The sequence below is a fragment of the Notechis scutatus genome, chromosome 1 (assembly GCF_049901735.1).
Source record: "Notechis scutatus isolate UNSWTSFEM ecotype Mainland chromosome 1, rNotScu1.2, whole genome shotgun sequence".
Classification (NCBI taxonomy): domain Eukaryota; kingdom Metazoa; phylum Chordata; class Lepidosauria; order Squamata; family Elapidae; genus Notechis; species Notechis scutatus.
Genome location: NC_142009.1, coordinates 255,189,771 through 255,216,927, shown reverse-complemented (window position 1 = coordinate 255,216,927; position 27,157 = coordinate 255,189,771). Strand labels below are relative to the sequence as shown.

The following is a 27,157-nucleotide window of genomic DNA, read 5'->3' as shown; positions in this document are numbered from 1 at the left end:
CAAATTGAAGGAGCCCCTATGGGATCACCACTGTCACCCGTCATTGCAAACCTGTTCATGGAAGAATTCGAATCCAGAGCCCTGACTAATGCCACGCACAAACCCAAACTATGGTTAAGATACATCGATGACACATTTGTGATTTGGCCCCATGGAAAAGAAAACCTAAACAATTTCCTAACACACCTAAACAGCACACACCCCAAAATCAAATTCACCATGGAAACGGAAACAAACAAACAACTACCATTCCTAGATGTACTAATCTACAAAAAAAAAAAAAAAAACAGATGGCACACTAGGACACACCATATACCAGAATTAAACACACACCAACCGCTACCTCAATGCCCAATCCCACCACCACCCAGCACAGATAAACTCCGTGGCCAAAACACTAATTGCTAGAACCAAACGCCTGGCAGACAAGACACACATAAAGACTGAACTATGCACCCTGACTAAAGTACTGATAGCCAACGGCTTCCACAAAAGCAAAATCACTGGCTTGATCCACAAAAACACACTGAGACATAATGGAGACCTAGAAGATGAACAGACCTATGGAACAGCTGTCCTGCCCTACATAAGAGGTACTACAGACAAAATCAGTAAGATACTACACAGGCATCATATCAACACTGCCTTCAAAACAGACAGAAAAATAGCAGCCATCCTTAGAAACCCCAAAGATAAAATTGACCTGGAAAACCAAGGCATATATGAACTCCCCTGTGCATCATGCCCGGCCACATACATTGGACAGACCAATAGAAGAATAAGTACCCGCCTGGATGAACACAAAAATGCAGTAAAAAAGCTGGAACACATTTCCTCACTAGTCCAACACATGAAAGCCACAGGTCATAGCATCAACTTCAATGGCACCAAAACCCTAGCCACTATAGAAAACCCAGCCACAGAATTATCAGAGAAGCCATAGAGATTGAAAAAAGACCTGACAGCATGAATAGAAGAGATGATTCCACCAGACTGTCAATTATTTTGAAGCCTGCACTCACAAACAAAAAAATATCCACACCACTAGCTAGGCAAATACCTGGGCACAAACAGATCCCCCCTGATACCTCCAGCTCAAACACACCCCAACCAGGCACCCAGATGAAACCTAGCTTCCTAACAAATGATAGCCTTCCATTTACTCGGAGCCAAGCTGCACTAAAAGCCTCCAATACAGGAACACAATGTTGCCAGCAAATCAAGACACACACACACACACAAAAGCCACAAAACAGACAGAAGATGTTAGAAACACCAATCAAGCAGAACACAGCAAACTCCAAGACCAATAAACACAGACCAAGACTCCCAACCAATCAAGATGAAGAAAAAACCATTCTGGTACAGCAATAGGCTAGCCCCAAATTTAAAACTGAAACAACTGTAAAAGTCTGACTCACAGACGAACACAATACAGAAGCCTGATGATGGCATATATGTTTTCTTAAGTTTTCGCGGGTGCTTACATGTATGTTATTCAGCTTTGTTCGGGTATTTTCCCACGTCATAGTTGTGCTTTTAAAGTTGTAGCAACGTTTCGGCAGAATCTCATCTTATATATATATATATAAACATTTATATATATAAATAAACATATATATATATATATGTATATAAACATTAATAAACAAAATAGTTATTCAAAATCATTCTAGTACAGGTATGAACCTTGTAAATCTTTTATGTTTCTTTTCAATATCTATCAATCTTTAAGAACAATTGAAATGTTTTCCTCCCTTCTTCATTATTACTTAACTGTTAATAAGCATACCATTGGATAGTCATACAGTTTTATCATATAAATTATTTATTATTAATAAGCAAAATAATTATTCAAATTCATTCTAATAACTGGTATAAATTTCCTTATAAAACTTTCACATTTCTTTTCAATATTTTATCAATCTTTAGAAACAATTGCAATGTTTCCCTCTCTTCTTTATTATTGCATTAATTATAAATAAACATACCATTACATAACAATACAGTTTTATCTCATAGATTCTTTACTTATTTCATTTCTAACTCATTACAGTATCTACTGTCACAACACTATATTTTGTACCTTTGCAGAATCCTCACTTTTAACTTAATTTAACTTAACCATTGTCTCTGTGTTTTCTAGCTGAGCAAATACCTTTAATCCTAGTACGTTTCCCCTTTTTCTTTATTTCCTGTTTTGGTCCCTCATAAGTTCTTTCCCTTTCTATCTTCCCCCCTTTTTCTCATCCCGTTTTTTATACCCTTCTCTCTCTAATTTTCCCTTCTGTAGTTTTCTTTTCTGCTTCTCCTTGCTGTTATACTTCTTTTTCAGACTATTTTTCTTTTTGGCTGTTTCCTTTGATCTCAAACTTTTAACTCCTTTCCCCCTTTTTCTCCTTATTACCACACTTTGCATTATTTGATCATTGAAAATGGCTTCTTCTTTGTCCTGCCCTTCTTGCTCTTGAAGCTTTTCCTTTTGCTTTTCATACTTTAGGATCTCCATTTCAAAAAATTCAAATACGAAGCCAAAGGATCTTCCTCCCCTTTCTGCATCTTTTTTCTGTTTTTTAAGACTCATCTTCAATTCCTCCAGGAGTAATGGCATTTTAAACACTTTTGAACAACCACCCGATTGTCTTTAAGTAAAAACAGAAAAAGAAAGAAAAAACCAATGCCAAAAACTTTTTTTTAAAATCACCAAATGATCCCAGACTGTTCCTTCTTGTTTCTTTCCTTTACTTTTCCTTTCCGTGGGTTACTGTATCTTTTAATAAGATTTCAGTTACAATGTATCCTCGGGAGTCTTTTCAAAGTTTCACTGTTAATCCTCTTTATTTTTCCAGGTGGCACTCCATTTTTCCATTATTCCAAGTCCCACCCTTTTGCCTCCACTCTTCTCCTTTTTAGGGCTTTAAAATGATCAAGAAAAAATCTTTATTCTCCTTTTGACACTTAGATTTCAGCTTAAGGTTGCCTATTAGCGTCAAAATAGATTAATATAAATTTCTTTCCATACCATTTGTAATTGTCAATATAAAGGTTAAAAAAGGGGTTTTAACCTCCTTTTCTCTCTCCTTCGCCGCTTAAAGATCTTCTTTCAGAAGTATCCCTCTAGGTATTTTTAGATTCAGGTACCTTGCTTAGATGTTCTCTGTTGTTTAGCCCGGTCTGTCCTGCTTTCCTCTTTGTCTTCCTCCTGCACAATCTTATCCAGTCGGGTTCTTCTTTGAGATGGCCATTTCTGACCACCGTTGCAACCGCTTTTGGGGAAGGGAGTTTAGACCAGCCAAGGAGGAGAGATGCTGCTCCCCTCCACTCGGCTAGCAATCTCCCCCCTCTTCACCACCTCTACAGGGTGGCTTCAGCCCCAAATCCAAAGGATCGGGGCACTCCAGGGGTGAGCACAAATTGAAACTGCACATGATCGTGGATTTCGGTCTGTTGCTGAAGAGATCCAAACCAGAAGCCAGCCTTGTCTTTTCCAAAATGTCACTGTCTTCTTTTCTGCATAATGGCTAGTAATTCTGAGCATCAATATTTTTGGAAAATCTGAAAGGGGAAAATCTTCTTAAGGCTTTGAATTGCTCCTTAATCCCAGAAAGAATGGGAGCATGCCCAATAGCTTTGTATAATGAAACAAGACCAGTTATGCAATTAATGCTGCAATATGTGTAAGTTGTGCCTTTTGACCAATGGTACTTCCAGATGATCAGCCATTAAAACCACACATCTTTATTATTTCAATTTGCTTGAATGGTTCGGATTGTTCTAACCATTTCAAATCATTTGGAAATTGGAACAATCAGTAGTGACATTGGTTGGTGCAAAACAGCTTTTCTCTATTGACCAGCTATTCAAGCTGGTATTCACTTGAGTTTATGTCATGATCCCATGCAACTAGTGATGGCATTGTGGGTCATAGGAAAAGACTCATCTCTAATGATGGAATTGTTTGGAACAGCCTTCTATGAAGAAGGACAATTCAGAAGCTCTATATCAGTAAATTCAGGACTGTATAAATAAAATATAATGCTGTTCCTGAAGTCCAAAATTAAATGGTAATGTTGATGTATTATGTGTTAATGCTAATACAGTGGTTGCTTTTCCTCAGGCCTACCCTTAGAACTAAATACAGGCTTCAGGATTTATTTTAAGCAAGAATTTTTAATGTGATGTTTAGAGGTTGGTTTTTCACAATTTTCAGCAACTGATGTCACTATGAGGTAACTGTTTTATAAGTCCAGGATTCAATTTATCCTTTTAAAAGGTTTGGTGTAGAGCCTTCTGGATTGATAAAGCTGGAGAAAGAGATTGAACAAGAAGAAACACTTTCAACTCCTCTTCCTTCTCCTTCCCCTTCTCCGACAAAGTCACCTGGCAAAAAGAGCACAGGAAAACTCCTGGATGATGCAGTAAGTTTGTTTTGTTATACTTCTTAGAACTTTTATTTATTCAACTTCAGCTTCCTCCAATCTAAAACATTTGATAGTACTATTTGGGAATTCTGAAAGCTGCAGCTCTACACATCTTAGGCTTACATGATTCTGATTCATAAGTATTTTTTTCCAAATTTGAATAGCATATACATAAATAGTAATTCACAGTAGTAAACTGAATAAACACATCTAGGAACTTAGTGGAAATTTAGTTCAAATGAGGGATTGATTAAAAACATGTTGATAACGGTAAGGCACAGTGAAGTTTTTATAATATGGAACCATTTGTTACTGCTGGAATGGAAGCATTGCCCAACTTCAAACTACCTCAGTGATGTACAGTGAAGGCAAACAAAGTACAATGCAATAAAATTATAAAAGAAAGGGAATAAGGAATAAGAGGACGAATACAGACATATTTTCTCACAGGATGTTAAAGGCTGTTTTCTACCAAGGATCCTAACAGTAAGATTCAGGGACTTGGTCATTCAAGGTATATATACAGAGTCACTTTTCAAATATGCTGAAATATAGATATTGGAGATGAGAGACACAGTAATAGGATTCTAGTTACTTTATTCATCCCAGATCTTTTTCATGTTTTTAAAACTCAAAAGAGAGCAAGCTGAGGTATTAGTTTGGAAGCATGCAAATGTGAATAGATAAATAGGTACCATTTGGATGGGAAGGTTACAGTGTTCAGTGTGCCTCAGCATATAGTCATGCTGGCCATAGCACCATGAAAATGTCTTCAGAGAATGCTGGGTCTCTCAGTTAAGAAACAGAGATGAGCACCATCCCCCTAGAGTTGAACACGTACCTTTTAAAATTTTGTTCATTATTTAATATTATTAACTGATTGACATTGAATCAGGCCTTTATACCACTGGACTATCTAATCCAGGGGTGTCAAACTATATTTCATTGAGGGTTGCATCATTGAGGGTTGCATGAGGGTGTTTGACCTTGAGGGTGGGGGGCATGGCCAGGATGGGCATAGTCAGCTCCATGTCACTTGTGTTGGGGGCTCCTGTGGTGGCCCAAGTGCTCTGCCAGCAAAAAATGGGCTCCTGAGGTCCGTTTCCAGCTGTAACAGCCTCTTGCAACCCTCTGCCAATGAAAATGGAGCTCAGGAGGGCTGCACTCAGGAGGGCTCTGGAGCTCCATTTTTGCTGTGGGTCCTTCGCTCTTTCCAGGGCAGTCCCATGGGCCAGATCTAAGCATCTAATGGGCAGGATCTGGCCCACAGGCCTTGAGTTTGACACCCCTGATCTAGCCCAATATTCTGTTGCTGTCTATGTCAGTTTGCATGGCATTTTACAGAGAATGAAGCAGGTGGTTCTATGGAAGGCTTAAAAAAACAGAAGCAGCAGAAAAAAAGAAAACGGAGTAACTTTGTTAACAAGATCTGTAAAGCAATTCCCCCAGGTAGTGGCCGTCAAATGTGATGGACTTCATTGCTTATATGGACTGGAGACATGAAGGCTCCTAATATAAGCCCAATATAACTAGTTAGCATCTCAAGAAATGTGCTTCAATGTTCCTTTAAGAAGGTATTGAATAGGATTTTAAAGGATATGGTGTCTAATAGGTGTTCAGGGATCAACTTAGAACATTTAAATAACAAGCAATCCTCTTTTGGGACGCTGAAGAGCTTTGAAAAATGGAAAGTGGAATTGCAGAAGTACAGGCAATTCTCCTCCATGCTGCATCGAGAGCCCAGGATGGGTTGACTCCTTCCTATGATGTCATTTAGCTGAGTCTGTAATAAGATATAAAAGCCAGTCCCCGGAAGTTACCCCAGCTTTTCACTCAGTTTCTTTCAGTCAGTAGCTGTGTCTCTGAAAGTGTTCTGTTAGTTAGCACTCACCAACGATCTTCAGTACCTTTTTTCCTTGCTTCAAGCAGCTCCCAGGGCAGCTGCTCTTCCAGGAGAGCAGGGCTCTCTCTCCTGCAACGTTGGGAGCAGCGTTCCCAGAGCACTGTTCAGGTAAGTTGGGCAGCGTCTGTAGACCTCCCCCATGCCTGCGGTTTGAGCAGTCGTAAAAAGTGATCGGCAAACCGATAACAGCGTCAGCCAGCTGAGGTTCTGTAGACAGCACTCACCAGCGATCTTCAGTACCTTTTTTCCTCGCTTCAGCAGCTTCTAGGATCTGGACAGCTGCTCTTCCAGGAGAGCAGGGCTCTCTCTCTCTCCTGCAACGTTGGGAGCAGCATTGCCAGAGTGCTGTTCAGGCAAGTTGGGCAGTGTCTGTAGACCTCCCCCATGCCTGCAGGTTGAGCGGTCTAAAAAGCGATTGGCAAACCGATAACAGCGTCAGCCAGCTGATCATGTGGCCAGAGGCTGCCCTTTCCTTTGCTGACTTTGCTCGGGGCTCTTTATAGCCTAAGGAGCGATTCATCGATCTTGGAGCCTGTTTCCCATAGTCAGTGGCCATCTTGGATTGATGCCTTCCACCACGAGGTGAGTGGCCATATTGTAAGCCCAGGGGCCATTTATACCCTAAGGGGCTTAATAGAAAAATTTACAAACAGTTTCTTTCCATCGCAAGAGCCTTTTATTCTATAATGGAGCAAGATAAGGGTCAGGCAGAGCTTTCCCCTATAGTGGAGCAGTCTCTTAAGCCAATAAGAGAAAAAGACGTAGGCAACGCACCCAATCGGTCCAGAGGGGGGGTGGCTGCTAAAATCAGAGCTAAGGCTCTAGCCTCTAAGAAGGCAACTCGGGTTGAGTTGAGGGCAGAAAAGCGCAGACATGCTGCCCTAGAGAGGCAGTTCAACAGAACTATTCAACAGGAGTGCAGTTACAGAAGGTTTCAGGTGATACCCGTGGGCCCCAGCCAAGCCCTCCCAGGGAAGGAGAAGTTATCTCGAGCCTTTCTATCCTCCATCCTGGTCTCCTGAGGCTTTGGCAGTACAATATGATCCTCAGGATCTAAGCAGATCTGGGCCTTATTTCCAACAGGCTTCTGGGCCCTATGCTCCTCTCCTTCCCTCCAGGCCTTGAACCTCTTCTCAATCTAGGCCTGAAGCCACCTTCATTTCCACAGCAGTGGGCCTTCGGCTTTCTGCCTCTACCTTTGAGCATAGAGCAGGGAATATCCAAGATGTTGTCTCATTGGCCATTAGGCAGGGATTGGCTGAAGGCTTCAAGCAAATTCTTGAATTCTCAGGCCCTTCTCCCTTCTCAATCTATAAGTTCCCTGCCTCATCACCCTGATTTAGGGCGAGACCTTTGACCAAAATCTTTCAGAGGAAGAGGACTCTCGCCCAGAGCAGACATCCTCTGCATTGGTCTTCAATCCTTCTCTCTTCAGGCCATTACTCAGCAAGGCCTTGGTCACTGCCAAGCTGTTGCCAGAGGAAGTGGCTCCCGAGCCACAAGGAAATCCCTCTAGCCAGGGAGACACACTCTTCTCCAAGCCTGTAGTGCATGCAGGGGTTTTGCCTTCTCCCACTTTGCTCCTGGTCATGGTCAAGGAACAGTGCGCTTCTCCTTCGGCAGGTCCTCACCCATCTTCTCTGGATAAGCGTTTCTATAACATCAGCGCAGCCCTGGACAATGCCCTGACAGTGCTTTCTGTTGACATTCATGGGCTGTTCGGCCTTCAACAGCAGCATCCTTTTTTCATGAGGGCATCCATACGGTGGCTGCACCAACTCCAGATTAGATTGCCTACATCTGACCTTTGGTCTCACCAAGACCTTAATAAGATTATCGCAGTGGTGGAATTCACTGCAGATGCCACTATCAATTCTGCCAAATTTGCATCTAGGGCCATGGCATCTTCAGTAGCAGCAAAAAGACAGTTATGGCTCAGAAATTGGCAGGCGGAGTCATGACGTAAATGGAAGCTGGCTTCAGTTCCATTCGCGGGCGATAAGCTTTTTGGCGATGCTCTGGAACCTTATCGCATTGAAACCAGAGACAAATGTAAGATTCTCTCTTCTTCTGGGAAGAGAGCCGACTATCGCCCATCTCCTTATCACCCTCCTGCCTTTTGAGCGGAGACCTCATCCCGCTTTCCCCAGTCTCAGAGTCCATAGTCCCAACGTCAAGACCAACGTGCAGAAACATCTGGCAGGCAACAACCTTCTACTGGTAAACAGCCCTTTGGGGGGGGGGTCATTCCTTCTGTCGCTCTAAGTAATCCCTCATTCTCCCACCCATAGGAGGTTATCTAGCCTTCTTTGCCTCCAAATGGGAGGAGTCAACGACGGATGCCTGTGTGCTCTGCACTATTAGGTCAGGGTTACAATTGGACTTCTTAATGCCACCCCCAAAAGGGGGAAAAAGAAAAAAAATTTTTTTTGAGCTGGCCTGTCTCTCGGGACATTTCAAGGCAAGACCTCATGAAACAGGCCATTCAGCACCTTCTTGAAATCCGATCTATTCAACCTGTTCCCCCCTCTCAATGGGGACATGAGCTTTACTCTTGCCTTTTCATCGTTCCCAAAGCCTCAGGGGTGGTGGTGAACCATCCTGGATCTAAAAATTCTCAACCAATTTGTAAAATACAGACAAATTAAAATGCAGACTCTGCATTCTATTTTAGAGAGCGTTTGGGAGGGTCATCTCCTCTCTTCCATTGATCTCATGGAGCCTTCCTCCACATCCCCTTTTGGCCTCATCATCGCCAGTTTCTCCGTTTCTGTTATCAGAATACCCATTACCAGTATCAAGCACTTCCCTTCGGCCTCTCATCAGCTTCAAGGGTCTTCACGAAGGTTCTGGCGGCATTGATGGCATCTCTGCGTTCTGTTCCAGTGAGGATCCAATGCTACTGGGACGACATTTTGATTCTATCCTCCTCCATCCATGCAGCCCATCGGGATCTGCAAATTACCCTGTCATATCTCCAGAGCCACGGATTTTTCCACTCCCGTCCACTCCAATGGTTCCTGTTTCCCTACCAATGAACAGGAACCAGCCTCTCATCCATCAAGGTCCCGCTCCCACCACAAATCCGGAGATCTCTCAATTCGTGGCGTTCCCCGTTAATCTAGAAGGGACTCCCTTTCAGGGTCCCAGACAGGCTAGTGATAACCACCGATGCCAGCCTCCTGGGTTGGGGGTCCCATATGCAGGGCCAGATAGCTCAGGACATTGGTCCAGGTCAGGGCTGGCCCTTCCCATAAATTGGCTAAAGCTCAGAGCCATTTTTCTAGCTCTCAAGCATTTCAGGCACTCAGTGACCGGCTCTCATGTTCTAGTCCTTATGGACAACATGGCCGCCATAGCTCATGTCAACCGGCAAGGGGGGACTAGGTCCAGAGCCCTCATGGGAGAGGCGTTATGGTTGGTGTTGTGGGCAGAGAAACACCTGTTGTCAAACTTGGTGGACCACATCTCCGGTATCGACAACTCCCAGGCTGACAGGCTCAGCAGGAGCCTAGTCGACCAGGCAGAATGGTCCATTCCTCCGTCTCTATTCAGGGACCTTTCCCTCAGATTCGGAACGCCGGTGGTGGATCTCTTCTCCACTCCTCAAATTGTCCAGGTCACCAGATTCTTCACTAGGTTTCCTTGCCAGGGAGCTAAGAGGACCAATGCTCTTTGGTGCAGATGACCCAAAAGTCTCCTCTATGCCTTTCCCCCGCTTCCCATCATTCCAGCAGTAATTTGGAAGATGTTGGAGGAATGAGCGGAGCTCCTCCTCCTGACACCCTATTGGCCAAGGACACCCTGGTTTGCGGACCTGGTCAACCTATCGGGGGCTTCTCCTTGGAGGATCCCAGCCCATCTAACCTCCCTTCATCAGGGGATTCTGCTCCACCCAGAGCCCTTGTGCCTCAAGCTGACCATGTGGCACTTGGGCGGTAGCATCTAGGGGTGGCTGATCTTCCTGAAAGGGTCATCATCACTATCCTGGCATCTCGCAAACCTTCTACAAGGAGCATCTGTGATGCCACCTGGAAGGCCCTTCCCAAGAGTTTCAGCCCAGTTGGCAGAGGTTCTTAGATTCCTTCAGCACGATCTGTAGAAAGGTTTGGCCCCCAACTCCTTACGCAGGCAGGTTGAGGCCCTCTCCTTGGTTCTTTCATGGGGTTCGCTTCCTTCTTTATCCCATCACCCTTCAGTCAGGAAGTTATTTTGAAAGGGGACTTCCAACCTGCACCCCTGTGGTTCATAGGTATCCTTCCTGGGATCTTCATGAGGTCCTTAATGCCCTTACGAAGCCCCCCTTTGAACCCCTTAGAACATTGTCTTTCCGTTTCCTGACTCTGAAGGTAGTGTTCCCCATTTCCATCACTTCAGCCAGGCGGGTATCCGAGCTTGTTGCTCTTTCCATCAGACAGGATCTTTGTTCCTTTCACGATGATAGGGTTGTCCTCGGTCTGGACCCCTCATTTCTTCCAAAGGTTAACACCTGTTCCACAGGTCCCAGGACATTATGTTGCCTGGCTTCTGCCCCCTCCCGCACCATGACTTAGAACAGCAGTGGCACACGCTAGACGTAGCAAGGGCTCTTAGAATATACATTAAGCACACTTCCTCCTTCAGGAAGTCTGAAGCCATTTTGTTTCCTTTTCCCTTCTCACTTGGGCACAAGGCCTCTTCTCCTACTATTAGCAGGTGGGTCAGATCTTGCATTGAGCAGGCCTACAAAGCTGTGGCCCTTCTGGTTCCTCGAGGTCTGATGGTGCACTCTTCCAGAAACGCGGCCACCGGCTGCCTGGGCGACCCAAGCACCCTTGGAGGAGATCTGTCGTATGGCCACGTGGACATCTCCGTCTCCTTTCATCAGATACTACTGTCTGGATGTCTTTGCCTCGGCAACTGCAGCCTTCGGCAGACAGGTGCTTCAACAAGTGGTTCAACAGTTGGTGTGATGAGCCGGACGAGGACCCACCCATGGACATGCAAGCTTTGGTATGTCCCATCCTGGGCTCTCAATGCAGCATGGAGGAGAATGGGGCATTGGTAGAAGTTACCCTGAATGCTCTTTCTATCTGTGCTGCGAGAGAGCCTAGCCCCTCCCTTAATTCGTCCGGAGAGGGTAAGTCATATTTCTGTATTCATTTGTGCTTTCAGAGACACCTTTCAGTCTGTCAAGTATCTTTGCCAAAGCTGGGGTAACTTCCGGGGTCTGGCTTTTATATCTTAGTACAGACTCAGCTAAATGACGTCATAGGAAGGAGTCAACCCATCCTGGGCTCTCTCGCAGCATAGATAGAAAGGGCATTCAGGGTAACTTCTACCAATGCCCATTTATTTGGAGCGATGAAGAGAGTCTGAGATCATGCAGAGTTTTGAATAGAATGACTAAGAGCTTACAATAGATCCATATTTTGAATCTACCTGGCAGTGGGTTCAGGGTGTTAAGGTTTCCTCTTTTTCTCTTCATCTCTCTAAAACAGCCTTGAAATCTAGGACTTTCTTCATCAGCTAATTTGAGTATTTATCCTAATAGAATAATACTTGCTGTTCAGTTCACAGGTCAGTCTTCTCTTATACATGCAGAACACAATAAACCATGTTCTAGAGAACGAAGAGTTAAATGGGAAAGTAAGAACGACATTTTTAAAAGAACCTGTTTCTATGGCAACTCCTATCTCTCACGGTAGAAGTGTAGCTACCCACCTGGGAATTACAAAGCACTCCTTAAAAGCCCCTGTGTCATGTAAGAGCCATAATGAACAGATGGAATTTGGTGTATCATTTTTTGAAATGCAAACTTTCTTAGGATCAGCACTTTCCCCCCTTCCTGTGTCTTTAACTTTTCAAACTCTCTCACTATGGCTGTCAGAGAAGAATAGAGGCAAAAGTTAGTTTGTAGCAATGAAAAGCCATTATTCTTACAGGAGAGGAAAAAAGGAGGACAAAAACAGAAATATGAAGTAGCCTTTCCCAACTTACTGCCTGCTAAGAATTTGCACTGTAAGTCCCATCGCTCCTGCTAGCATGGTCATGCTGCCTCTAGGACAGTGATCCCCAACCTTTTTGACGCCGCGGCCCGGTACCGGCATCAGCTGGGCGCCGCGGCCCGGTACCGGCATCAACTGGGCGCCGCCATCTTTTTGACGAAAAGATGCCGGCGCCAGCGCTCGGTGAGCTTTTCGGTAGAAATGGCTTTCTACCGGAAAAGCTCACTGAAAGCAAGGCGCCGCCATCTTTTGATGAAAAAGTGCTTCCAGTGAGCTTTCTACCGGAAAAGCTCACCGGAAGCACTTTTTACCAAAAAGATGGCGGCGCCAGCAACCAGCGGCCCAGTAAGACTTGTTCCGCGGACCGGTATCGGTCCACGGACCAGCGGTTGGGGACCCCTGCTCTAGGAGATAAAAATAAAACACTTCCTATCTGAGGAGTTACAGGTAGAAAGGGAGAGTTAATATAAGAGATGATTCTTTCTTATGATCTCCATCATTCATAGAATAGCAAGAAAACAAAAATAAAGCTACCTAGACATGTCTCTAATATGCAGAACTCCCTATTTCACTTTAGAATACAGGTGGTCCTTGATTTACAACCATTTGTTTAGTGATCATTTGAAATTACATCAGCACTGAAAAAAGTGACTGGTTACCATTTTTCATGCTTGCAAGCATCCCCATGGTCACATGATCAAAATTTGGACACTTGGCAATTGGCATGCATATATGACGGCAGCAGTGTTGTGGGGTCATATGACCATCATTTGTCACTCTCTGTCAATGGGGAAGCCAGATTCACTTAACAACTTTGGTACTAACTATAACAACTGCAACGATTAACAACTGTGGCAAGAAAGGTTGTAAATGGTGCAAAACTCACTTATTTAAACTCACTTATCTTGCTTAGCAACATACATTTTGAGCTCAGTTGTGGCTGTAAGTGAAGAACTGTCTTTATGTATATAATTTTAACCGAAATGAACCCTGACTTTGAATGTGCTTCCCAGATCCAGCCCCTTTCACCATGGTTGCTATTATTTTAGGAAATTCCTTTAGGTTATCTTAACGCAGTTGGGAGACAAAATGATCGTATACATGCTGAATTAAAATGCATCTACATGATTTGGGCAATCTTAACCTCAGTACATAGTTCAACCCAGGTGAAGGAGAAGATTTGTCTCTGTCCACCAAACAGCATCAAAACAGAACATAGTATTAAATCAAATAGATAGAAGAAAGAGGAGAGGGAAAGGATTCAGTGAATACTATATTCTCAAAGAAAATGATTACTTATGTAGATCTGCTACTTATGTGAATTTTCACTTTTGGAGTGTGAGGTTAGGCACAGTATAATTAGCAATTTACTTAGCCCTACAGTCTGTCTGAATAGGCTGGATGTCTCAGGACATTCTCACACCTCTATCCTAAACATATCATTAATCTGGGCCAAATTATTGAATTACTATAGCTATTGCACATTTATATTACTCTCAGGTGATCTCTTTTCAGTTTTACTATTTTTTGGAGAATGGCACTATAAGCGTGATGACCTAGGGTGTGGCACAAAGGCAACACAGCCAGAGAATAAAAATGAATTCCTTTATTAGCTCCAACTTTGCCCCTTTGATCCAGTTAGTTTCTGGTCTGGAGAAAAACTCTCCCACGGACCTGCACTAGCCTTTGGCTGCAGATATTCCAGTCCAAACGTTGTAAACTGAAAACTTTAAACTATAAATCCAACAAGGCAAAATAAGGTAATTAAAACTGGCAGAGCAAGATATGGAGTTCCAGATATTAATTAACAAGGCAGTAAATCAAACCAGTTGGGAGGATGCCAGGAACTCAGATAACTGCAGCCAACACAAGATAAACTCAACGTTTGTTCCTGACAAATGCCCCTCCCAACTGGTTCTCCTTTAAACTCCCCCCCAAGTTGCCTTGTGAAGGGAATCAGGGCCCTTTCCTCCCTCATAAGCCACACAACCCATGTTGCTCTCTTCTCTGTTTTTCCCTGCGTGCCCTAGGGTGAAGAGTGGGTGGACCTTGGACTTCCTCCGAACCCCCTCTTCCCTTGTTCTACCTCTTCCCTGCTCTGCCCAGCCTGACTTTGCCCTTCCCCAATTTCCTCTACAGCCAACAGAGCCAGTCTCCCCCTGACGGCTATTTGTCTTCCTCCTCTGATTCAGACTCCGATGGAGGGGGGGTGTATGACAATAAGCTTCTTGAAATTCTCTTGTTTTTAAACAGTGTAGTTTTAATATATTTAATACATGCATACATACATACACATTACAACATGTATTATATATCAAGATAACCCTTAGATAAACCTTATCTGTGTGTTGTTGATGTACTAGGAATGCCACTTGTAAAACAGCAACAGAATAAAGAAGAAACATTGATGTGTTTGTTAGACAGTGAACCATGGAAAGAAGGCCGTTTAAAGAAAAAGAAGACTTTTCTTTATTCTTGTGGCAAATACTCCTAGAAAATGATGCCTAATGTCAATAGTTTCCTTTTGCAGATGAACTTGTTTGAAAATGTATATGGGCTTCATATTAGATTTTTTTTTTCTGAAGACAGAGATGAGATTTTGAAAATAAATTGAAACAAGGTTAGCTTTGATGTTATGAAAGGGCATCAGATTTATGTACTTAACTTCCAGAAAATCCTTCAAAATGGCACCTTTGCTACCATATGCACTCACATTTTGGAACCCCCTATATGGAGATATACAGATGGTGAATGTATTCATCATGTTATAAAATTATATGATTGTTTCCTTGCTTGGCTAAAAGCAAATAAAGAAACCTACTGAAATGTGCAAGATTCAAGCAATTGTGAAGAATTCAAGATGATAAATCCCTCCCTGTGATAGCAGCAAGACTCCAGTTGAGTTAAGTTTAGGACAAGATTAGTTAAAGTGAAGTCATTGTTTATACTAGGCACATTTTCTGGCTTGTTAAAATGGAACGAATAAAATATGTGATAGAATATTTGTTTTGGTGACCTGCTTATGTGGTTGATTGTATGATTGGCTGGAATTGAGAACTGGATTAGCTCACCTTTAGTCTGATCCAGTAAAGCTGTTTTTATTCTTTTTATTTGAGAAATACATTTTGTTAAAAAAAAAGAATGCAAAAAAGTTTAAAACACAATCTTTATTTTTTTAGCAACGTATTTATCTTGTTCTCCATCTTCCTTTACACATTGTTGGGTTATAAATTAGATCTACAAAGGTCTCTAGAGTATTAAGCTGAAGTGAAATGTTTAGGAAATACTTTATTGTTTTATTTGACACGAACACATTGGGTCAATTTTCATCATGGAACACTTTGTTATGTAGAAGTTATACCTCCACGTGCTGATCAGCAGTTTTACTTGAATGTCAGATAAGAATTAAGTCAACTAAAACTTTTTGTTTGCTATGAAGTTTCTGTTCTTTCAGTTCACTAGAAATTCTAGTTATATTAAATATTAGCACAGCTCAACAGTGTTTCACCTACTTGTGGTTTCTAAAATAGTAGACTCCAACTTATTGTGAATTTAATGCAATTATATGGGTGGGTCATTAAGGGGAAAAATGTGCAACACAAAATACTTAAACAGTATTGAAAGCTGCCATTGGCATTTTTCGTTCTGACAGTTTTTATAGATCCTTAGTGGCATTAGCTATTTTTCAATTATGTCCCAAAAAACTCAGCATCAATACTTCCTTATCTGAAGCTTAGATATAAAATTAAGTATGTGAAAAATTATGTCTTCATTCTGTATTTAGCAATAACATTTAGACTTATATACCACTTCACAGTGCTTTACAGCCCTCTCTAAGTAGTTCACATGCAGATCTCGGATATAAAGGCACTCTCAGAAGACTTTGCTATGCTTCCCATCACCAGATGATCAACATGATTACAAAAGAAACAACTGAATGAAATCATTAGTTGAATGATTTCTTCCTGAAATTAATGGCAAAAAGCCCAGCAGCCTCATGTCTGCTAGGCAGTTGGGTCATCTGAGGGTGAAAATATACAATGTTCAGGAGTGTTGAATTACTTATGAGTATATACCAGTGTATGTGTCTCAGTGTGTGTAAAGTTGCCATTGTAAACATGCATGTTTCCCATGTGTACATAAGTACAGTATATTCCAACCCTTGAAGCTTAACATGTTACATTTTGAATTTCAATTAGTGGCAACTCAGTTTTAACCATTTAAACTAAGAACATAAAATCAGAGACATCCACAGAGTAGAACCCCAGGGCTCTAAATAAAAATTTAGGACTTTCTCAAAATAATGAGCAAAAATATCTTTCTCTCTATGTATGTAGCTAGTGTGGTTTAGCACACTTTGAAATAATTCCAGAAGCAATATTTAATAACTTCTGTGAACACCTTCTACTGAAAAAACTTGAATTAAAATAACTAATTTCATGGTTGTTGTTTTTTTAATCTGCATTCCTGAACAAATGACCAGACCTCAAGGACAGTGTTTATTTTAAATATTAATAATACAGAATGTAATGGCACATCATTTTTTGGATTGAGAGGCAGAGTTGTAAATAATTTTTCATATATTATTAGCAACAAAGTTACAGCAGTTAAAGTTCAGGGTTTGAGAAATCTGCAGTGAAGCTATTGAAAGGATGCAACAAGTTAGTATTCCTCATTTTTGAATGCCACTTGGCCTCTTCTTGTATGGAGGAAGTCAAGATGTTAAGGAAATAACAGGACATGATGTAATCAGATTATAAAATGGTAGATAAAACAGTTCTAATTCACTTCCCATTTAATAGCTCTCTTAGCTCTTTCTGGAAGACCTCTGAAGGGAGGAATGCATCAGACTAAAATAAGAGAGAGAGAGAGAGAGAAAGACTTAATTCTTAACCTTCCTTTTAATAGGAACAATGCAGAGTAATGTTATATTAACTCTCTGTATCCAAAAAAGAGATCCTGTAACTGTGGGTACGCCTATTGAAATCCTGTGTTGGGAAATGTAAGAATGTGAAGACTATAAATTCAGATGGATGTACAATTTGAAAAAGTTTGGAAATTAGTCCATCTCTAACAGAGGACACTGTGTATAATCTAATAGAAGAATAATGCAGAAAATACATTGAAATTGTAACTTTTTTCCCCAGGTCAAACATATTTCAGAAGACCCTCCTTGTAAATGCCCTAGTAAATTTTGTGTGGAGCGCCTTTCTCAGGGAAGGTACAGAGTTGGAGAGAAGATCCTTTTCATCAGGGTAAGAAAAAAAATTACTGTTCCTTTTGTGAAATGAAATATGGTAAGTAAGCAAATGAGTGAGAGAAATGATAATGAAAGAACTGTTTTGTGACCTGTGCTATCATAAAGAGCTATGCAGGACATATAAAAAAGTCAGTGTTGAAGGGACTGTGAGCAGGATGTCATCTCAAAAGTTTTACCTAGTCTTCTGAATACTTGAGCACTCACTCCCAAAAACAGTCTGAAATAAGGCTCTAGCTCAGATTATATTGTCGATGTGATTGCTGTGATTATCAACTTCTAGCCATGTTTGCTTTTAGAACATTGTTTTCAAAAGCAATCGATCAAAAATCACAGCATCAGCCAATAACAAACCACTTGTGTATTGTCAAGAAGAAAATTATAGACACGTCCGTGAAAGCACCAACCATTGAGCTCAGTTGAGGGAAAAATTTCTTTTACTTATTCATCCATTCATCCCTAATCCATTGTTGCAAGATACTCACTTCTAGATCCTACAATGCTTGTGCGTAAAGGTAAAAATAAATTTGAGCTCAACGCCTGGTAACTACATAAATACAACTTTATGGTTTTCTTGGTGCTAGCTCGAAAATGGTTTGACATTACATTCTTCTGCTTCCCTTCCTGCCTTTTTGAGTTTTCAGTGCACCTTACAAGTTTGTAGTCTTCTAAATGTTATTTATCCTGCTTCTGAATGTGGACAAGTTGGCCACTGCTTCCTACTATGATACAGTCATGAGTATTTTCCATTTTTTACTTCATGGAAAATAAAAAATACTATTCTTTTCTCTTGAAAAATCTGTGAAAGATTTATTGATTTTTAATATAATTATTACATTAATTAAATAAATAAGCACATTAAATTTATTTAAGTTACTAATTACTGGATGTAGCATCCTATATCAAGATAGAGATAGGTCAAAATGTAAGAATCAAATAATGCAGAGTGAAGTTACAGTAAAGGAAAATAGAATATAAAGAATGAAAATAAAATGAATAAAGGCAAAACCATATATTTAGGCTCCCATTTTAAAGTATTTTAGATATGATGGCTGAGAACTGTATACAAGGTAATTTTTGGACATAATATTTTCAGTTGTTTTTAAAGGACTTTGATTTCAGATTCTATTTTCCTTATTTATTTGTGCTTTTAGCTGTGTGAATGAATACGTTTTAAGTATGTATAAGAGTCATGGCCATGTATTTTGTCTGCTTGACAGCCAAAGGAAAAATAATGGATTACTTTTCAAGTTTCATACTTTTGTAGTGTTTCTATGGATTAGTGATTTTATGTTCAAACATGCTTCAGACATGTTTCAGTAATAAACATTGTAAGGAATGTAATTCATCTACTCTAGCAAATTCCAGGCTCAGATGGTAAACTTCTCTTTGATTTCCATTTGTATGAATTTGTTGCTTTTTTACCTCCATGTTCTTCGGAACAACTTAGAGCAAAACAAGAAAGTGATATAAAATAGACTAAAGCACTAACAACATATTACAAATGGAAACAATGAAACTTATTAATAATAGCAGTAATAAACCATCAAGTTATTAAGAGATCTGTTCTGAGATTAAGAAGAGGTCATAGCTTATTCACAGAGCAAATATTATAGAGTCAAAAGGTCTCAGCTTTCATGTCAGGTAGGACAGTAGAAGAAATCCAGAGATTTATTTACCAATAGTCCTTTCAGGTCACATCTTCATATCTGGCGGGGAGGGATGAGGATCCTGTTCCATTTGCTAAATGTCCTATTGGTGACATTTATGAGGAGCTAGTCTACAAAACCCACAATATGGATGTCTTTATTAGGATGAAATTTTGATGCATATATAAGATCCTACATAACTTGGACCCTGGTAGTCCAAGATTTCAGCTCATGTGAAAGGATCAGATGGTGGACTTCTCAATGACTGATAATTATTCTGTTTCTAAAGGCTCATGGAGATCAATGTTGCAAATGAGTGTACCAACTTTTTAATGCTTCTTGAGAGGCTATTAGAATGTTAAGATCTACATAACCCTTAATCCTAAACCTAGTTCATTTTTAATGGTAATGGAATTTTCCCTGTGGATCACAAACAGAAGAAAAGCTGTCACTGATGCTTTCCTAAAAAAAGCACTATGAATCTATCCCTAGAATTAGATTTCGGCAATGACTCCAAGTAGACTTAATCCTAACCCTAGTTTTATATTCAATGCCAATAGGATATTCCCATGTATTTTACTATGGACCACAAACAGCTCTGAACAAAAGGTTATCAACGTCGCTTCCATTAGAAAACTTCTCAGAAACTATCCCTGGCATTACTTTTCAGCCATGACTTCAAGCAGATATGACCCTAACACTATCCCTAATCCTAGTTCATTTTCAGTGGAAATAGGATTTTCCCATGTATTTTACTGTGGACCAAAAACAACTCCAAGAGAAAAGCTGTCACTGACAATTTCCTTAGAAACCCACTAAAATCCTATCCCTAGCATTAGATTTCAGGCAAAACTTCAAGTAGACCTTACCCTAATCCTAACCCTATCCCTAACCCTAACCCTAACCTTATTTTCATTTTCAATGCCAATGGGATGTTCACATATATTTTACTGTGGACCATAAAAAATTCTGGGGGAAAAAAGCTGCAAATGGCCCTTTCCTAAGAAATCTACTAAGAATCTATTCCCAGTATGAGCTTTTGACCATGACTAACCCTAACCCTAACTCTTACCCTAAACTTAGTTTCATTTTCAATGCCAATGGGATTTTACATGCATTTTATTGCGTACCACAAACAAGTCCGAATGAAAAGCTGTCACCAACACTTTCCTTAAAAAACCAGTAAGAATCTATTCCTAGCATTAGATTTCAGCCAGGACTGCAAACCCTAACCCCAATTTCATTTTCAATGCCAATTGGATTTTCCCTTGTATTGTTCTGTGGACCAGAAATTTATTTATTTATTTATTTATTTGTTTGTTTGTTTGTTTGTTTGTTTGTTTATTTATTTATTTATTTATTTATTTATTTATTTGATTTGCCAATTGTTTACAAGATAATAAGTATAAGTATATACATAGTTGTGAATACATGAAATGGGTACATATAAGAAAAATAAAAGAAGAATAAGAGAAACAATAGGACAGGGACGGTAGGCACGTTGGTGCGCTTATGCACGCCCTACAGACCTCTTAGGAAAGGGGTGAGGTCAATAGTAGACAGTCTAAGGTTAAAGTTTTTGGGGTTTGGGGAAGAAACTACAGAGTCGGGTAGAGTATTCCAGACATTGACCATTCTATTGCTGAAGTCGTATTTCCTGCAATCAAGTTTGGTGCGGTTAACTTTGAGTTTGTATCTATTGTGTGCTCTTGTGTTGTTATGGTTGAAGCTGAAGTATTCATTGACACGTAGGACATTGCAATGTATGATTTTATATACCATGCTTAAATCAGACCGAAGACGGCGTAATTCAAGGTTTTCTAGTTCTAGAATTTCAAGTCTGGTGGCATAAGGTATTCTACAACAGTAGAGGAGTGGAGAACTCTTCTTGTGAAATATTTCTGGACTTTCTCAATTGTGCTAATATCAGATACGTAATGTGGGTTCCAGACTGATGAACTGTATTCGAGTATTGGTCTAGCAAATGTTTTGTATGCTCTGGTTAGTAGTGTGATATTACCAGAGAAAAAGCTACGTAGGATTAGGTTAACAACTCTTAATGCCTTTTTGGCTATGTAGTTGCAGTGTGCTCTAGCACTTAGATCATTAGAGGTGAGTATTCCAAGGTCCTTTACAGAGCTTGGGTCATCAACAAGATCTTGACTATTCAGCTTGTATTTTATTTTCTGATTTTTTTTGCCAATATGTAAGACAGAGCATTTATTTGTTGAGATTTGAAGTTTCCATTTGTTTGACCATTCTGATACATAGTCAAGATCTTTTGTAGGGTAGCAGTATTGTCTGTGGTATTGAACAGCTTTACATCATCAGCGAAAAGAACGCAATTGCTCTTAATATGATCACAGAGGTCATTTATGTAGAGTATGAAGATAGTTGGTCCTAGAACACTGCCTTGGGAACACCACTATTGACAGGTACAGAATTTGATAGGACGCTCCCAATTTTGACCATTTGTTGTCTGTTTGACAGGAATGCTTCTATCCAGTTATTCAGTTGTCCAGAGATACCATAGGATTTTATTTTTAGGAGTAGTTTGTCGTGTACCACTGAATCAAAGGCTTTACAGAAGTCTATGTAGATTGCGTCTATTGCTTTGCCCTGGTCGAGTTGTGTCGTCCATATGTTTTTGCAGTGTAAGAGTTGCAGATTACAGGATAGTTTTTTTCTGAAACCAAATTGTTTATTGGAGAGTAGGTTATTTGTCTCTAAGTGGAGGATGATGGATTGGTTAATAATTGATTCCATGACTTTACAGGTGACGCAGCATAAGGAGATTGGTTTGTAATTTTCAACTAGGCTTGGGTCTCCCTTTTTGAAGATGGGGATGACTGTGGCTTGTGACCATAGGTTAGGCAAGGAGCTGGTCCTGAAAGATTTTTCAAAGATTATGCTTAGAGGTTTGGCTATGGCAGTGGATAGCTTTTTTAAGAAGTAGGCACATATTCCATCCGGTCCAATAGATAGAGATGGTTTTAGATTGCGTAGTGCTTTTTCAACATTGTCTTCTGTAAAATCGATATGTATTAGATCATTGTTGTTATCTGTGGTGCGGCTAGGAAATACTGGGCATGATCCATTGCTGTTTACAAATACTGAGCCGAAGAATGTGTTAAAGATGTTGGCTTTAATGGTGTCGTCGTTGCAGTCTTTACCATCAGGTCCTATCAAGGGTGGGATGGACCTTGAGTCTTTTAGTTTGTTGTTTACAAAATTGTAAAAAGCACGGGTGGAATTGGTGCTTAGAAGGTTTTCCTCTTGTTTAATGTGATAATTGGTGCATTCGGTCTTTATCTGGTGGCATAAATTTTTGTATCGGCTTTTGAAATTGGCAATGTGACCAGATTTGTTTTTCCCCCAGAGTGATCTCTTTTTGGATTGAAGTTTCCTTATTGTTATGGGTAATCTGCTTTTTGTTTTTGTTTTGGGAGTTGTTGTTGGTACATATAGTTTGATGACTCTTTTGACTTCAAGTAAAAATATGTTGTAATGGTCTTCAACAGTATTGCATCCAGTGAATAGATATGGCCAATCAAGGGATGAGAGATCGTTGTCTATAAGATCATAGTTGCCTTTTTTGAAGTTACAATTGGGGATTACATCATTGTGGTGATTTTTGTGTGGGCGTATGTTGAGACAAAAGTCAATCATATTGTGGTCACTGCTGAAAGGGTTCTTTAGTTTGTATTCCGTAAATTAAATTCAAACTATTGCAGAAGATGAGATCGAGGCAGTTGTTTAGTCTAGTGTTGTTGGTTACTAGTTGTTCCAGTCCCAGATTTGTAATAGCATTGTAGAAGGTTGTGTGTATGATTTCAGTTGTACAATCATTTAGGGTCCAGTCAATATGAGGTAGATTGAAATCACCAAGAAAGATAAAAGTGTATGGGCAGGATGCAGCCCATGTTAGTAATGTATTTAGCTTGTTTACATGTTCGATGTCATAATCAGGTGCTCTGTAACATAGTAAGAATCGAATTGTGATATTTAAGGATAGTTCACAGATGATGGTCTCAGGAAGAGCAAGCTCCTGGGTAACTTGGATATTTTTTAGATGTAAGGATTTTTTATAGAAGATAGCAACACCACCTCCTCGACGATTTTCACGATCTGATCGGTAAACATGATAGTCTCTTACTGTGGTAATGGAGTCGGGAGAGATGCATTGAGCCATGTTTCACAGACAAATATAATGTCAAAGTTAGCCATATTTAGTAGGATGAGAAATTCAGGTATTTTATTCACGAGGCTTCTTGCATTGAGTAGTTTTAAGGCCGGCAGTAGTTGGAATTGAGGTAGTTGGGAGCGTGCGTGCCTAGTCTTGGGTGATGGTGGATCGGTTGAGGTAGGGTTGTGGTTGAGGGTAAAAGCTGAGTATTGGGTTGCATGGCTTACTTTTGATACAGTCAGCATGGTAGTCAATGTACAGGTCCTTCTCTCCATTGTCTAGACGGTTTTTGAGTTCAATGCGGAGTACACGGGAGTGGGCACGTTGCTGTATGGTTAGGTCCGGCGACAACGGAGGTTCTTATGGTTGGTGTTGGTTTGGCGAGTGAGTTTATAGTATAAATGAATTTACATTTGCTTGATTCATTTTTGCAAATGACTCTGCACAGGCGTGGGGCCACAGAGCCGTCTCTGTTTTTGAGCTCTCGCCAATGTGTGAAATGTCAAGTATTTCATCAGCGGAGATGGTTGATGCTTGATAATCCCTGATGATGTTTCGGATAGTTGTTATGGTGGATTGACATTTGAAATGAGACACAGGGAACTGTCTCTGAGAAAATGCCAACCCTGAGAGAACTCAGGTAGCAGTATTTATTGAGAAAAACACAAGCAAATATACAGTATGCATATTCAGAAAACAATGACCTCAACAAGAGATTACTTCACCAGCATGAGAACACACAATCTTGGAAAGTCCCAGATGTTACCTTGCTAGGATGAGATCATACAGCCACGGAAAGTCTCATGGGAAAGTTTGGAAAGTCCCATGAGAAAGCACAACTGTGTATCTTGAACTTTCACCCATTTCCTGTTCCTTCTAAACTGGCAGAATCAAAACAGAATGAGGCACTCTGAGCAAAGATACTCCTACCCCCACCAAGAATGCCCACATCTTCCTAGACTTACTGCTAGTTATACAAAGGCCTTACAGAAAATGATAAAATGATCAATAGGTTATATTACCACATTCCTCCTTTTTTATTTATTCAAAGATAGGGGTGTTTTAGTGGCATAGTACACAGTTCCCTCATGACCTGATCCCTCACGCCGGAAGACTGAGGTACACATTTGTAATAGATTAGGAATACATTGAATAAAACAACATAATAAGATACATATAGCAATAATAATAACAACCCCTTGCAATAAGGAACGAAACCATGATCCATCAGGAAGCCAGGACCACAGACTGTCCCAGAATGATGCATTAAACCCATCGGCTCCAGATTGATGCTGAGCAATGCGATCTTCCATGTCCTGAACAGTCTTTGTAATGTTTGGCTCATAATTATGTATAAAAACACAACAATGTGAATGAATTAAAGCACAAACTCCTCCTTGAGCAGCTAACATAATATCTAAAGCATATCGATTTTGCAAAGTAACTGTACGAATTTCAGACATTTCTACATTAATCATCTTAATATTCTTTACAGTATCATTAAACATAGCAACAGTAAAATTATTTAAAATATGAATATCCCTATAGTTCATAGCAATTCCCAAAGGCGGGATAAGACCTCGAGAAATTTGTGTCCATAGATTACCTCCCATGGTTAGGATCTGGAATTGCTCTGTTGTAGCACAAGACAACTGTTTTCTCCAGGTTGCATTCTTTATTAAATCTTTTTCCTCAAAAGGCACTCCATGCAATGTTAGTCCTTCTCCCACTCTCCCAGGAAGGTGCATACACAACCAACAATTGGTGATGTTCAAGTTTTTGGCAGTTGTGCGCAAATCTTTAATGTAATTATTATCTGTCCACAAATCATCGCCCAAATCTCCGGCACGCTGAACATGCTGTCGCTGCTCTCTCCGCACCCGAGCAGCCCAGGACAGATTAGGCAGAATCAGCAGGATCAGGAACCACAGATGCGCCATCCTGCTCCTCCGAAACTTCCTTTACAGGTGCTCAATGATCAGGCCGAACACACCGACCAGGAACCCAACGAATTTGACCAAGATGTTCAACTGCTGCATAACCACGTCCCCACGTTATCAGCTCAGCAGGAACCCATGCTGGATCTGGAAGGAACCGCACCAACACCCGAGGTCTCACCGCATCTGTAGAAGGAGAAGAAAAATGCCTGCTGGCCCGCCGCAGGGGGTTACCAGACAAATTTAAAAATTTAAAGTATACAAAGCTAGATTTAATTGATCTTGAATCGCCGGAAGCCCCAGGAGCTTCCCTCCTTTTTATTTAATTTAGTCAACATGGTCTTGAGCGTGGCATTTGAGCAACAAAACACACATTCACACGCTGCTCCAAACATCCTTGTAACAGCAAAAGCAATCTTAAAATATCAGGTGATATTCCAGGAGACAAATAAGAACCTGCTACAAAGGGTAACAAATTATACACATACAATGAATCCACTATTAAATTAAAATCCTGATTGTGAAAATTTTGAAAAGCCAAAACTACAGCAGCAAGTTCTGCCTGCTGGGCAGACTTCTGCTCTGATGTCACTTTTGTATGCCAAATTCCAGATTTATCTTTCCAAACACAAGCACCAAAAACTTTCCCTCCATCAGTAAAAACTGTAGGAGCATCTGATATGCCCAATGGTATCCTTTCTTACATTTTGGGCACACTGATTTAGGACGAACACCCTGTCCTATTGATCTCTTATTCTGCTGACTTTGACCCCCTCCAGGAGCCCGACATTGCGCTTTAAAATGTCCAGGCTTCCCACAATTGAAACAATTCCCCTTTTGAGCATGTCCTGTTTGTAAAGCCAGAGCTAAAGTTTCCATGTTAAAAGACTGACTCCCTACCTTTCTACATGCATTAATCAAATCCGCGATTTCTCGCTCCCCACTTGCTACCAGTGGATTTAAAATCTTTTTGCAATCTGTGTTAGCTTGTTCTACTGCTAACTTAAAAGCAACTCTTTCTGCAATTGATTATCAATTTGTCTTTCTATAGCCAATTTCAATCTGCTAATGAAATTTTCATAGGGTTCATTGTTCCCTTGTTTGATGTTAGTAAAGGTCTTCTCACCACCTTCGCCGTCAGGGAGAGACCCTATGGCTTGAAAAATTATTTGTGGGAGAAGAATGAACCCTTCCTCAGGCATACCATCTCTCTGTTGTTCCACTGTTGTAAAATTACCAGCTCCGTAAAGCTGATCTGGGGTAACATTTGCTGTTCCCCTCTGGACTGCCAGCTGTCTCCATTTCTGATCTAACACCAAATATTGAGCTGGAGTTAAAATCATATTCAACAGAGCTTTCCAGTCAGCCGGAATCATTTTATTTCCATAACCAACTGCTTCTAACAATGCCTGAGTATATGGCGTTCTAACACCATATTCTTTTTGCTGCTTGCTTAACTTCCCTCAAAATTCTGAGCTGTAAAGGCTTCCACTCCCGCTGCGGATTTAATGCAGCATCCATGACAATTTCCACTGGATTAAGTTGAACTTCTACTCCAAACTCCACCAAATCATCTCCTGATAATTCCCTCTATTCTTTGCTTCTTGAATAGCTGCAGTAACTGCATCCACCTGAACCCTTAAAGGTAAACTCTTATCCTCTGACAAAGTATTGCTAGCGCCAGACAGTTCCCCAGATTTATCTGGAGGTGCCGTCGGCGGCAACAAACGCACCGCATGGTAAAGCGGCAAACCTTCTTCGGGGGTGCTAGGAGCGGTTGTTCATAAGTAGCTAACGCATCCATAATCACCCTCCAG

General features: G+C 40.7%; 1 protein-coding gene across 2 annotated transcripts in view; it reads left to right on the top strand.

Moving 5' to 3' along the window:
• The window catches only part of GAS2 (growth arrest specific 2), a 159,423-nt gene that overhangs the window by 96,331 nt on the left and 35,935 nt on the right, over positions 1–27,157 (top strand). For both annotated transcript variants that reach the window (XM_026664756.2, XM_087951103.1), the window contains exons 6-7: positions 4,274–4,418; positions 17,459–17,566. In XM_026664756.2, the coding sequence (XP_026520541.1) occupies positions 4,274–4,418; positions 17,459–17,566 (253 nt within the window). The remainder of the gene's footprint in view (positions 1–4,273; positions 4,419–17,458; positions 17,567–27,157) is intronic.